This window comes from Idiotropiscis lumnitzeri, chromosome 15 (genome assembly GCF_059441095.1).
Source record: "Idiotropiscis lumnitzeri isolate Australia: NSW breed Sydney's pygmy pipehorse chromosome 15, RoL_Ilum_1.0, whole genome shotgun sequence".
Taxonomy (NCBI): domain Eukaryota; kingdom Metazoa; phylum Chordata; class Actinopteri; order Syngnathiformes; family Syngnathidae; genus Idiotropiscis; species Idiotropiscis lumnitzeri.
Genome location: NC_142405.1, coordinates 14,559,862 through 14,575,323, shown reverse-complemented (window position 1 = coordinate 14,575,323; position 15,462 = coordinate 14,559,862). Strand labels below are relative to the sequence as shown.

Genomic DNA, 15,462 nt, shown 5'->3' with positions numbered 1-15,462 from the left:
AGGATCTTCAACCGCTCCCTGGCTCAGGCAGCCATCCCCTCCTGCTTGAAAACTTCCACCATTATTCCTGTCCCCAAAAAGTCACCAGCCGTCCACCTGAATGACTACCGTCCTGTTGCTCTCACACCAGTCATTATGAAGTGCTTCGAGAGGCTGGTTCTCCAGCACATCAGGGACTGCCTTCCTCCCACTCTGGACCCCTACCAGTTTGCATACCGGGCTAACAGATCCACTGAGGACGCCATCGACACTGCTCTGCATGTTGTGCTGGGCCACCTGGAACGACAGCAGAGCTATGCAAGGATGCTCTTTGTGGACTACAGCTCGGCATTCAACACGATCATCCCAGACATCCTCGTCGCCAAACTGGACACTCTCGGCCTCCCTGCCCTCACACGCATCTGGATTAAGGACTTTCTGACCAACAGACCCCAGACTGTGTTGCTCGGCCCCTACACGTCCTCCACCCTCATGCTGAGCACCGGTTCCCCCCAAGGATGCGTGCTGAGCCCTCTCCTGTACGCCCTCTACACCTACGACTGCAGCCCGGCCCACGGCAACAACACCATCGTCAAGTTTGCTGACGACACGACAGTGGTCGGTCTGATCTCGGAAGGTGACGAGACAGCCTACAGAGAGGAGGTAAAGAGACTGACAACTTGGTGCAAGGACAACAGACTGCACCTTAACTCTGCTAAAACAAAGGAGATTGTCGTCGACTTCAGGAGGAACAAGACGCTGCCGCCCCCCCTCTGCATCGAAGGCGTGTGTGTGGAGAGGGTCCACACGTTCAAGTTCCTGGGAGTACAGATCTCCGATGACCTTTCTTGGAGTCACAACACCACAGCAGTGGTAAAGAAGGTCCGCCAACGTCTGCACTTCCTGAGAGTCCTCAGGAAATTCAACCTGGACAGGAAGCTGCTGCTGGCCTTCTACCACTCGTCCATCGAGAGCCTGCTGACGTACTGTGTCTCCACCTGGTACAGCGGCTGCACTGAGGCGGACAGAGTGAGGCTCCAGAGGACAGTCAAAACAGCGCAAAGGATTATTGGCTGCCCTCTCCCCCCACTGTCGGACATCTACACCGCCCGGTGCCTCAGAAGGGCTCTCAACATCGTCAATGACAATACCCACCCAAACTCACACCTGTTCGACCTGTTGCCCTCTGGCAGGCGCTACGAGACGACCATTGCACTGTCTTCTTTATATATTTGTCTGTATTATTGTTGTATTGCACTGGAGAGGGGAGCCCTCTAATCTCGTTGCACACTTGAGTACAATGACAATAAAGGGATTTCTATTTCTATTTCTATTTCTAAATCAAAGACTAATAGACTGAAAAACAGTTTCTTTTCGAGAGCCATCACCATTCTGAACTCTCACACACACACATGACCACCCTTACCTTGCAGAACAGCGACATAATGTGTTTTATTTATCCAATTTCGTATTATTTTCCGGCACATTATTTATTCTCTTATTTATCTAATTTATATATTTGATTAAATTATTGTTGTATTGCACTGGAGAGGGGAGCTCTCTAATCTCGTTGCACACTGTACAACGACAATAAAGGGATTTCTGATTCTGATTCTGATCTGATTCTGAAAGGGAAACGCTCAAATCTCGTTGTCACTTGAGGAGTAGGGTTTGGACCCAGAAGCAGACAGGAGACGGAAGTGGCGACGTAAAAGTCTTTATATACAAAAATTCCAAGTAACAACAAGCAGGCATGGATTCAGAACACTTGGAAGATGGCTGACATCCTCACACGAAGAAAGCCTGACATACTGACGATGTGTCACTGAGTAACTTGATCTTAAATACTCCAAGCATCAAGCCTATATGACATCATAAAAGAACAGAGCATAGCAACTGTGTAGCAACAGATACATGAAGACATGTCACACACTCGTTGTACACTGAATACAATGACAATAAAGAGCATTCTGATTCAGATGAATGAGTGAAATGTGCTGTATAAATAAAATAGTATTGTTTTGTATTTTTGTCCTAGTCATGGAACAGTCTCGGCAGGGGCTTCGAGGGTGCATCGTCCAACCAGCCTATATGTATTTTGTGGTCTTGGTAAAGGAGTTTGACGTCCCCTAATACGGGCTGTTCAGTCCCTCTACCATCGATGTCAGAGTTAGGTCCGCATTGGAGGCAGTAAGTCAGACTTGCTTTCCAGAGAGGGTTGGACTCCGCCAAGGCTGCCCTTTTTCACAGATTCTGTTCGGAACTTTTATGGACAGAATTTCTCGGCACAATCAAGGCATTGAGAGGGTCCAGTTCGATGGCCTCAGTAGAAGCATCTCTGCTTTTTGCAGATTATGTGTTACTATTGGCTTCTTGATGACGTGATCTATAACTCTCGGAGGAGCGTCGTATAGCCAAATGTGAATTAGTTGGGATAAAAATCAGCACCTCCAAATATGAAACCCTGGTCCTCAGTCAGAAAATGGGGAGAGCCCTCTCCGGTTCAGGAAGGAAATCCTGTCCCAAGTGGTATTTTGGGGCCTTATTCAGAAGTGAGGCTATGAAATCCACAGGCGGATTGGTGCATTATCTGCTATAATGAACCCCCTCTATCTGTCCGTCATGGTACAGATTGAGCTGAGCCAAAAGACGAAGCGGTTGATTTCGCTGTCAATTTACTTTCTTACCCTCATCTATGGTCACGAGCTGTGGGTCATGACTGAAAGAACAAGATCTCGGATACAAACGGCCGGAATTAGTTTCATACAAAGGGTGTATCTACCTTAGAGAAAGGGTGAGAAACTCATCCGTCCTCCGAGAGGTACTCAGAGTGGAGCCGCCGGTCCTCAACATTGAGGAGCCAGAAGAGGTGCCTCGGACATCTGATTAGGATGCCTACTGGACGCCTCCCTGGTGAGATGTTCTTGTCATGTTCCACCAGCAGGAGGCCCCGAGGATGACCCAGGACACGCTGGAGAGACCATGTCTCCAGGCTGGTCTGGGTATTGCTGAGGATTACTCCGAAAGAGCTGAAATACGTGGCTGGGCAGAGGGAAGTCTGCTCTTCCCTGCTGAAGTTGCTGCTTCCATGACCCGGCCACGAATAAGCGGCAGATAATAGATGTGGATTTGGATTCGTGAGTCATTTGTTGGACAAAGCCCAGCTGGTTGGATATGCAGTAATTTGAATTCTTTCTAGGTAAAATATATATTTGTATACCTTGCATAACTGCATGAACCCGTATTGCACTGTACAACTATGCTTACTTTACTAATGACTTGCACTGAATCATCCAGGAATCAGTCTGGACGGGGGCAGCTGATAGCGTGCCTTGCGCACACCTCCCAATGAGCATCAGTCATGTTGTAGCGGCACTTGAACTTAATGTTTTTATTAATGGCCACATTCCTTCCTTCTGTTACACCATCGCAAGGCTCCTGAGCTTGCACTGATGTTTGCGTGGACGTCTCCTCGGTCATGTGGGTCATTCTCCAGTGCTGCGGAAATCGCGAAAGTGTGCCTGAGCGGATCATCCGCATCCCCCTGGCCTGCCCGCTCTGCTGACAGTCCAAGACACCCTTCCATGTTCCCACCGCAAAACAAAAATCCTCCTCTCATCCTGTATGGAAATACTTGGCTTACTTGTTCCCCTAATAATTTTATACTTTATTATTAAGTTTAGAGTAGACGAAACAAAATGGAAACTGCTTGATTTGCCAGTTTTCACCCTTGTATAAGATGCAACAGGTGTATGACTACCTGCCTTGTATGTTAATGGAGTGACAAATTTCACAATGGATGATAAGAGCGAGTCTACTTCATTTTTAATTCATTCACTGCTGTTAAGAGGCAGCTATGTCAATTGCATAAAATTGGTAGGGATTGAGTTAATGCCATACCATCAACTGACGCCCCATTTGCGAGCTACTGGTCAAATGCGAACAATGCAATGGGCACCCCTGGTTTAGGCCTGCATGATGTAGAAATGAAAGATTGTGAGTTTTTGTGAAACGCTGTTGCCATGGCAATGTTCTCTTCGGTTAAAAGTGTATTAGTATATTCATGATATCAGTAAGATTTTGCATGTTTTCACAATAATGTCCTGAGTTTTTGATTTTGACTTTTGTGTTCCACTCAATAAATATTCTCAAAATTATATTACTGGAGAACTTTTTTTTTAATCAATTTAGCTTTGCCTTTAGACAAAAAAATACAATTTGATGCGATCCACAAAGTGAACTTCAAAGGCAAAAACTGTTGATTATACAACAAAGCAATTGTTTGTTCATATTATTGTAATGTTTTCATTTTAAAAAAGTAACCTGCAAAAACTAAAAATTGTTCCATAAATTCAGAAAATTGCTCTTCAAATTAAGTCAATATTTTCTCTGCCGTGCACACACAGAAAACACAGCGCTGAATTATTATTATTTATTTTAGGAAAAAAAATATTACGGGTCTTGGGTTCAGCAACGGGTGGAAGAAAAAAATTCTGAATATATGATTAAAAGCTAAAAAAAAAAACATTCATTCTAAGATGGTCTAGAGCTAAAACTCCCATTTATACAACAATGATTTGATGGCACTGACATCAACGGTGGATAATGTGTAAAGCAACAATGGAAAATGTGTTGATGTAATTTTTAAATTATTTTGAGCCTTTACCACATTATTATTTGTGCCACGATGAAGAAATAATCACTCTTTAATTTTTAAGCTATGCAGCATACCCATTTTAAAGGCAGTTATTATAAAACAAGTAATGCGAGGTTACTTCAAGTAATTTTGACCTATTCAATCCAGTTTATGAACAGGCAATCAAGTTTGCTTTTCAAGACCAACCAGTGCTGATTTACATTGATTGACAGATTTAATCAGGTGTTTCACCAAAGTCTCTTCGTGTCTGAGTGTCGAATGTTTCCTCTTGACATTGTCAATGATAAAAATTCACTGCTGATTTTTTTTGCCACCCCTGTTAAGTGGGTTATCTGTCACACCTGAGTTATGCAATAGCACACACCCAGGCTGAAATCATAACAGTGACGGTGAGTCTGATACAAGAGATAAAGGACAACTACATATTACACAGTGGCAGCTCGTCGACAAACGGTGACAGCTAGAAGAACGATATTATTAAAACACACAACAAATCTCTCTCAGTCGATCTCTCCCTCTCTCTTTCTCTCTCTCTCTCTCCCTGATTCTCTCAATCTTCTTCTTGCTCTCACTCTTCCCTACTCGCTTCCATTTCTCTCTCTCTCTACCACTCTCCCACCTCCTGTGCTTCTTTGTCAATATATATATATATATATATATATATATATATATATATACATACAGTATATGGCGGCATGGTGGCCCGACTGGTTAGCACGATCGCCTCACAGTGAGAGACAGCATCGGGCGTGGGTCCTGCCATCCTGTGTGGAGTTTGCATGTTCTCCCCGTGCCTGCGTGGGTTTCCTCCGGGTACTCCGGTTTCCTCCCACATTCCAAAAACATGCATGGCACTCTAAATTGCCCCTAGGTATGAGTGTGAGCGCGGATGATTGTTCGTCTCTGTGTGCCCTGCAATTGGCTGGCAACCAGTTCAGGGTGTCCCCCGCCTACTGCCCGAAGATAGCTGGGATAGGCGCCAGCACCCCCCGTGACCCTAGTGGGGAGAAGCGGTACAGAAGATGGATATATATATATATATATATATATATATATATATATATATATATATACAGTGAAACCCCGCTACTTCGCGGTTCACCTTTCGCGGGTTCAGTGCTTCGCGGGTCTAAAAAAAATATTCAAAAATTAAAAACTTTTTTGCCCGGGCACGATCCGGGTTCTCCATTCGCTCCGCTCCGCGGGGGCATTGTAGTTTCGCCGAGCGGCACGACGGGGCGCTGGAGCAGTTAGACGGCCGGCGTGCGCCGAAGAAGAGCGTGGGGCAAGAGGAGAGTGGACGAAGAAGAGCACGTTCCCGCGGGCACGATCGGGGGCGACGTTTCGCGCGGTTCGGACCGTACCAGAGCTCCGGCCGGCGTGCGTGGCAGTTAAGCCGAAGAGGAGCACCTTCCGCCCGGGCACGAGCGGGGCGACATTTCGCTCCGTTCGGGACCATACGAGAGCTCCGGAGGAGGCCGGCCGGCGTGCGTGGCAGTTAAGCCGAAGAAGAGCAGCTTCCGCCCGGGCACGAGCGGGGCGACATTTAGCTCCGTTCGGGACCGTACGAGAGCTCCGGAGGAGGCCGGCCGGCGTGCGTGACAGTTACGCCGAATAGGAGCACCTTCCCCGGGCACGGGCGGTGTCAAGCGGCCCCTAAGTTTAACCGAATGGAAGCTCCGGGGGAGGAGGGCGGGCGTGTGTCACAGTTAAGCCGAATAGGAGCACCTTCCGCCCGGGGCACGAGCGGGGCGAAATGAAACCGAGTTCAACCGAACGGAGACACGCTTCGGGGGAGCAGGTCCGGCGTGCGTGACAATTAAGCCAAAGAGGAGCACCTCTTCCACCCGGGCACGAGCGGAGCGCGAGGCTGTCAGTTATGAATGAATAAATGAATAAATAAATAAATGAAGAATGCCACCTTTCATTTCACAGGGCACACCGGACGGCGTACCAGCAGGTAAAAGTCGAAGTAATTAAATAAATACAAAAAGAAGTAATTGAATAAATACAGAAATAATGGCTGGGGAATAAAAAAATAATTAGTTTTAATAATAATTTGGGTTTTTTTGTTATAACATGAATTTCACTCTCTCTCTCTCTACCCGTATTCTATATGGTGTACTGTATACAGGGGGGTATACTGTATACCTGTATAGGTTTTTTTTTAAGCACTTTTGAAGGGGCGCCGCTACTTCACGGATTTTCAGTTTTCGCGGGTGGTCTCGGTCCCCATTAACCGCGATAACCGGGGTTTCACTGTATATTTTTATATATATATATATATATATATATATGTATGAATAGACTATGCAATCAGGGTTTTGGGGTTTTTGGGGTTGATCATCAATCTGCAGATTTGAAAAAAAAAAAAACGATACTCGATCAGCAATTTGACCAAAAAATGGAGGAATATAGGTATTAAAACAACTTGTATATTTATTCTCCACTCGACACCCGCCATCATGAAAGTGCATTGGAGAAAAATAATAATTTAACCCAAAAAATGATTTATAAAAATGAACATTAAATAGAACAATGTTTACATTTTTACAACAGCTCCTTCTCTGATAATGTAAAAAAATGCATGAACGTCGGCAGTCATTCAGGACTTTTGCTAGAACTATTAATATGTTGGTTCAACAGCTATAATCAATAATCAATCACATGTACTAGCTATGCAAAATAGCCTATGCTTGCTCATTTTGGGATTCTATTGGAAGCTGGCTATATTGTACAAATCCTCATGGCCACAGACCACAATGATTATTTTGTCCCACATTGTTTCTCCACATTTTAAATGGCATTTATTGTATTATCTCAAGCACCTCAGTAATGCCGTCCTCCTTTTGTGGCAATACTGTGTTGATAAAAACGTCAGTTTTGGCTACATCTGGATGGCAATGCCTCTGCAGTGTCTTAACCTCTCAAAGGTTATTCTCTTAGGCATGGCACTGTGCGGGATTATTGTCATCCATTTGATATGGGTTTTCCAAAGGCTCATCTAATCTCATCTTCGGCATGTCTTTTTTTTTTTTTTTTGCCCCCTTTTCCCCCGGCTGGGGGATTAGGTGACGGTGACCCACTAGGAAGTTTAAGGCATTGACCAACTGGGCATGCACCTGTTCCAGTGATGTCGTCTTCCTGCAGCGCGACATTTGATCAATTTATTTATATACTTTGGCATCTAATTTAATTATTTGTTGGCCTGTTTACTGCCGGTTCTTCTCTTTTCTGCCCCCTCCTTCCCCTGCTTGGGAATTAGGTGATGGGGACATGCTTTGAAGATTACGGCACTGACGAACCGGGAAGGGACCTGCTCTGCCGAAGTCGTCTTCATGCAGCGCCTTTTCTGATTTCCTTATATTTCAGCACTTCATTGAACTACTTGTTGGCCTGTTTGCTATTTCTGTTCTTTCTTTTCTGTTCCCAATTCCCCGAATTAGGTGATGGCGATTCACTTGGAAGTGGCTGTACTGAATTTACACCAACTGACTGGTACAAGATCGAAGGCTCATCTTCGGATATGCTGCCATGGATATTACGGCCCTGGATGAGGACCCACTCCACTGAAGTCATCTTCCTGCAGCACTTCATTCAATTGACTCTTATATTATCTCATCTAATATTGCATAGCATCATTGTATGTGTCAAATGTTGCCCAGTTGGCATCCATTGCAGCCTGGTCATCCTGGAAGGGGGATTCCCCCATCTGTGGTCCCTTCTCAAGGTTTCTCACTTTTCCCTTAATGAGGTTTTGTGAGTTTTTCCTTGCCCTCCTGTGGGTTAAGATCGGGGATGTCGATTGTGGCTATGTAAAGCCCTTTGAGACTGTCTGTGATTAAGGGCTATACAAATAAAATTGACTTGACTTGACTTGACATGTGAATAAGGACCCCCCCAAAAAATGGTCTGTTGAATTGACTTAATTGTAGTTTGTAGTTGAGCAAAATAAAATGATCCAGACACATTTTTCAAGTAGATGTAAAGTCTACCTAAAACATGTAACTGCATCCACATGATTATACTTCAGGCAACCATTTGACAAAATAAAATTGAGTAAATTCAAATTTTTATTTTTTCAATGTAGGTGGCTAACTAATACTTCCTCAAAGCCATTTGGCTTCGGTGTATTGACTCTACATGTAATTCCATCGCAAGAATAGCTCAACTCACATTCAGCATGACCGCAGTATGTGAATGTGCAAGGCTGGATGTTCAAGTAACTTACACTGCTATCTTGAATTAATACTTTTTTTCATCATTAAAATATTTATTGGACTTTTTAGCAATAAAAAAAACTACAACAGCACTATTACTTTCTGATAGGATGGTTTTGGTGAAGGAGGGGGGAGGTTCTGCCTCCCTATGCAAAGGCTTTCCACGAACACAGCACAAGACAAGCCTAAAACTAGATTTGCTTTCGGGATCACATTTACACTATGGCAGCAGACAACAACCACAAAGTGAACAAGGTTGTGTTTGCTGTAATGTTTTATTTCGAGGATCCGATTAATGACAATTGATAAATGGTGTGAATGATGACATTATAGTCAATCAGCGATTTTAAATACAATGCTAAATATTGACAGATTTTGATCTCCCCAATAAGATCGGTGTAAAGTCTAATAATTGGTCAATAATGAGCATGCACATGTGAGAACTGACCAATAGATAGGTAAAAGAAATATTACATTTACCAAATGTTGACTGTTTTAGCCTGACACCAGTGAATATATCAATTGTATTACCATATTGTCAAGTAATTATACCCAGTTTGATGTATTAGTTAGTGTAGAATCACAGAGAAGTTGAGTACATATAGGGACGGGCATCTGCTTTCTAATGTTTTCTTTGATTCTCAAGAAGGTCTGTTCAGTATACCCACCCAGTCGAGCTAAAGGATTGTTGAACGGTATTTTCTTATTTTGTTTATTATACTGATATAATAGCTCTAGGGGAAATTCAACAAATATAGCATTGTGTTGTTAAAACGACACAGTTAAGGTTCTGAAATACACAAATACTGTTAGAGGTATAGCTTTTGACTGTGCTTCATTGTCTCTTGTTACCCTGATGGATTGCATTCCTAATCAAATTGCATCAATACGTCATACTACAGTTAGCTGGATATACTCTGAGTTCTTAGTGTGCACTGAATAGTACAACTATTGGCTATTATGCAGTATATTCTTAATCATTCGTTTAGAACAATAAATTGGCATTACAAAGCAATCCAGTTATTATTATTATTATTATTATTTTAGATTCTTTGTAATATTGTAGTGGTGATTGTTGGTGGGGCGATTGTAGTACAAGTAGTAGTAAGTCAATGCAGCTGTAGTAAAAATAACAATGACGTTTTCTCTCCCTGGCTCTCTTTCGCTCTCCCCCACACCCTAACGCGGACTCATAGACATTCACAAACGCACGCACACTCACAGCGCACACAGCTTGCCCTGTAATGGCTGCCATTGCTCATTGTTTGCATCCTGCTTTGTCTGCAGCGCCATTTTAACTCTGCAGGAGGAGGGGAAGCAGTCAAGTTAGCATAACATTAAATTCACAAAGGCTGCAAGATGTTCCCATACCTCGTGGATATCAATACATTCAGCTTTTTATTATTATACAATCAATATACTATGTAATAATATATAATATCATTATATAACCGCGGTATTATTATTATTACTTCGAAAAACTACTGTACTATAGAGAACACAGCCAAGACCAGTGTTCCAATGATTTATAGCATAGGCTAACAGAATTCTCTACATTCAAAATCACAATGCAGCAGTTAGTTGGGGTTTTCATGGCTGCATCTGTTTATTTGACTCCCAAATCATACCGGACAAAATTATGGTAAGAAAATTAGGACAAACCGTGTCCTCACTCTGTTATTTTCAGTCTATAAATCTCCCATGAAAAATTATCATTATAATTGTTATTATTATTAAAAACAATAACAATAATACTAATCATCATTATTGTTATAATTATTAGTAATAGCAGTAGTAGTATAATTAAATAATAATAATAATCATAATCATAATAGTTGATTTTATTATTATTAGCACAATAATTTCAATGATACTTTACCTAAAGGGTACAAAATGTAAATGTTCAAAAAAAACTTGCTCATATATTACCAATAGGAAAGAATTTGAACCTATAGACACCTTAGAAACAAAAACTACAAACGCCACTTTGTAAATGTATTTGTATTTTTTATTATCATATTAGTATTTCACTATGAAAATATGTATACAATAAATAATTTGGATCTCACTATTAAAGAATCTTAATAAATTAACTCGGGTTTCAAAACTCGAATCATCAACACAGCTCCCCTCTTCACTCGGGTCACAGTAAGAGATTTTTCGTGTTTGTTTCCTCAGTCGAGATTTTCAAAAAGCAGTCCTGCGATACCAAGCAGTTCCTGAGAAGTTTGGATGAAAAAAAAACACACGCATTCTAAAAAAAAATCTAACAACTAATAAATATCCATATAAGTTCGCATTCTTGTAACGAGAGCACACAAAAAATGCATTCAATATTTAAATTTAAAAAATATTTTCATTTTTCTTAGTAGCTCTATGTGGTATGAGTCAAAAATAATACTGGTGAAAAGGATGAAAACTTATTTTTAAATATCAACGTTTAAAAAAAAATCACTATTGAATCATTCAGGAATGTTGTCGTGTTTTCCCCAGCAATGCAGTTCTTCTTGTGAGCCCTCGTTTTATTTGCGGTAATTATGAGAACGAAAAAAAAACTCTAGAAGTTAAGATGTTGTAGGTCCATGGTGCACAGTGTGCTTGTGAACAAGTTGAAGTCCTCTTCCGAAAAATCCACCGGGCTGTCCATTGAACTCTGAAGGCTGGGTGACATGCAGACGTCCCCGGTAAAGAAAGTCAGGTCGGGTAGCTCCGTGGACGCCGAGATTGACGCGTCTGGTTGCTCGCAAAATGGTGGATCAGATGCTGATACTGTGCTCATCTCGTTCAAATGCCTTATGCTCGTGTTATCGTTGGATTTTTGAGTGGTGAACGGCTCCGGGGAGTGGTATTTGGCTGCAGAGTCACAGGAGCCAGCCGCATTCGACAGCGTTGGCAGGTCCGAGCGGCTCGATAGGCCTCCCTCCTCCAGCGTGGGATGCACATTGTCCCCGCTGTCAAGGGTGTGGGCGGTAGGTGCTGCGGCCGAAGATGGATTACTGCTCCCCGCCTCGCCATCCGATAACTCCCCGGTACCAGATGCCTCAAGCGGCTGGCTTGAGTATGGTGACGAAGCATCCGCTCCTTCAAGCGGCTCGATACAACTCGGCTCGCCGGATTCTTGGTTTCCTTCTCCCCCGTCGCCGCCGCCATCACGGTGGTGTGTGGTCTGCCGCTTGTGTTTCATCCGCCGGTTCTGGAACCAAACTTTGACCTGTCGCTCGGTTAAGTCCAAAAGAGCGGCAATTTCCACTCTTCTCGGTCGGCAAAGATACTTGTTGAAGTGAAACTCCTTCTCCAGCTCCAGCAGTTGCGTGTTGGTATAGGCGGTGCGCAGCCGACGGGACCCAGCTCCTCCGACGTCCACACCCGCCTGATTTGGATCTGATAGGAAAAACGCATGAATAAATGGCGCGGGTTAATTATTTATTCAAATGTGTTCAAATATATTGATTTCACCATTCGTGCCGTATTACAATGCGCGTCAATCTTTCTCCACTGGGATTGGATGAAGCAATTAAAATATTATTATTACGTGCACAATTTCCTCCCTTCAAAATAAGCCGTTTCAACGTCTGGCAGGAATAAATCCCACCCAGGCCCTCACCCCTGGGGCTCCTGTATTAAATAAAACTGTCATAAAACACCCGAATGTATCATAAAATACGCCCTCTAGATATATTCTTGGACTAGGACTAAATGATAAAAAAAAATGCCGACAGGAAAACGCAAGCATAAAGCGAATCATATAGCTAACGCTCCTCTGTCGCCAGTGGGATAATGCGGTCCACCCATAATGTGATCAATCGTCTGTGTGCAATCTACATCCAAGAGGGATAAAATAAATCAGAGTAAATCTGAGAAAAGCAGATGCAAAGTGAATATTGTTATGAATATTGTATGTTTAAACAGTCCAAAACGGGAAACCATTACAAAAAATGCGGAAATTTGTACACATACAATAGGATATAAATAGTGTGTACACGTGATTGTGGGCGCGCGCGCGCACGCTTATGTGCGTGTGTGTGTGGGGAGGGGGGATTGGAGTGCGTGTGGTCGCGCGCGCCCGAGTGTTTGTGCGTGCGTGATTTAGGTGTTGATATAAAATATATTAATTGGATGATTTCCAATGGGGTTTAACTGAAAGCCAAAAAACATAAAGGACTTAAGGATTCCCACATTTTATTTGTGTGGATAGCACATGCAGACAACCCCACCCACCATTCATGGACGGAATATGCGTCGCATTACATCTCCATTCATGGCTATACCTTGAGCACAAAATAAAGGTCATTTTCGGGATGAGTATCTCTTACTAAATCACAACATATAATGATTGTAATTATTCGAAATGATGCACGAAGAAAATGTACAGAACATTTCGCTAACGTTTACGTGCGATATGTAATAAACCCATCCCATTTAATTATTGACAAAACAAGAAATATGATTATATAATATTTTCAACGCTAAGAGTAATCCCTCTCTTCAAATAGCCAACGTGGCCATATAAAAGCCAATGAATGACAACGTACAAGGCAGTGCACAGACAGCATAATGCAGTTGTCTAAAATGGCTCCCCTGCTGCTCCAGCATCACTGCAGCAATTCACAAGACGCACATTCACACAACACTGCTTGAGACAATGCCATCTTCGACTGATATACATCCGAGGCAATTGCTTCAGTGGAGATTAACGGTGATCAATCAATCAGTTTAAACACATGCAAGTCATCCCTCACAGCACGGGCATAAGCACGTGCATATCTCAGCATATACCGACCTGTGGGTGACTCGATGCCCGCCGAAGCGTACCCGGAGGCGGTCGGTGACGGAGACGAAGAGGCGGATGGGATGATGGATCCGCCACTACTGGAGCTGCTCCCTGATTTCTGGCATTTTTTGGATGACTTCTTCTCCTTCATCCAGGGAAATTCGGGAGCCAGCGGTCCTGCGGGAGAGGATGCGGTCGGGGCGGGGGAATGGCCAGGCGGGCATGGCTGCTGGGTGAGTCGGTGGTTTGTTTGGAGGCCATTGCTAACAGAGGTTCTCCGGTTCTGTTGGTTCCTTGAAGCTGGTCTTGGCTGGCTGGCTGTGCAGGGGCTGAGGCTGGGGATGGTGTTCTCGAAGGGAGGCGGAATTACTGTCGACTCCTTGATTGATGAAGTTTGAAATGACTCCAGGACGGCAGGGAAGGACGTCAGGCACTCTGCTAGCGACGGTTGGCTGTTAATAAAACCGATCTCTCGTTCAAATTCAAAATTCATAGCTCCTTCAAACAGATATCACTGTCTAACGACGAGACCCCTGAAAAATTCCTTCCCCAAAATAAAAAGCAAAACACACACACACGCACCCACACACGTACACATTCATGCGGACTCCAACATCCCTGAAACAGCTTAAAATGAAACAAAAATTAAAAAAAGCACAAACACGCAAGCTTCGGCCGCGACGGCGTAAATTCGTGTGGCAATATAATAATTGTGTATATTGGTGATATTACTAGCATGGGGACCGGGGTAGGCTAAACTGAACAACTATGGGGTGAAAATGTAGCCAATTCCTGGTCACGTGACCCCACAGAACCAATTAGAAGCCTAGGCCTGGCGGCGGCGTTGACTGTGGGAAGCTGCATAATTATTTTGTACAAAATGTGGCAAACGGGGCTATACCACAACATAATGCCATTGTTTTCAGCACGCCGGGGGGTAATTCGGAGGCGAGGAAGAAGCCCGAAGGCTACCGGTAGCCATGTGGACAGTGTAGGCGACCTGTCGGTGGATTTCAACCATAAGACCCACACAATAGAGCGTCGCATTTTCCTGATGGTGGACGACGGTCAACATTCGATGATCGCCACACCGTTTACAACATGGCTCCTTCAAAAATACTACCTACACGAAGCCCCGGATCATTAATCTTATTAAGCGTGACAGACGCCGAGAATTCCCGTTATTGATATGTTGGGAAATGCACTTATTGCATTTCATTTTGCATATACAGCAATATGGCAAGATCTAATTATGCCGAGAATGTGAAAAATGTTTACGTGTAAATGGGTCACATTTGCTCTGTTTTTTTAAACAAAAAACAAAGAATATTAGAGATGTTTTATTACTCAGCTGTTTCCAGGGCGCAAAATTGGGTGGGTGTTTTGATTTTAGAAGTCATCTTTTCGCATCCTTCGATAATTTGTAGTGAGATACAGAGGTCCCCCAACCCCCTCCACACTGTGAAGTGTGTGTTAAAAAAGGTTGGTGTGTTTACGGAGGGAGAGCGAGTTCACAGCGAGGTCGGTCTTTCATCGGAGGGGTGTGCACATGTCCCTGTTCGGTATGGAAACATAACATTTTAATATAGCTTTACCGAGTCCATCACAAGAGTAAAAATGCCATTTGAAAATTTGGCTGCAAATTGTGACAGTTGGTAAAAATTGGGAACTCCAAAGATTGCTTGGGATATTTCTGTAGGGCCAAGGGAGCCCCCGGTGGGTGGCGGTGATCAATCTTTCTCTGACTGCAAAGAGCCTGACGCAGCTACTTCTTTCCTTAAATCACGTGCAATCGTCCCTTTCACTCCACATATTTTTAAAAATATTATAAGCAT

The 15,462-nt window shown here is 43.4% G+C and overlaps 1 protein-coding gene across 1 annotated transcript; it reads right to left on the bottom strand.

Moving 5' to 3' along the window:
* Nucleotides 1-10,843: 10,843 nt before the first annotated feature.
* Nucleotides 10,844-14,402, bottom strand: hoxb2a (homeobox B2a). The gene is made up of 2 exons (XM_088316108.1): nt 13,637-14,402; nt 10,844-12,237 (listed from the first exon to the last, which is right to left on the bottom strand). Exons 1-2 carry the CDS (start codon nt 14,118-14,120, stop codon nt 11,414-11,416), a joined length of 1,308 nt encoding a protein of 435 aa, XP_088172234.1. The 5' UTR covers nt 14,121-14,402; the 3' UTR covers nt 10,844-11,413.
* Between the last annotated feature and the right edge of the window lie 1,060 nt (nt 14,403-15,462).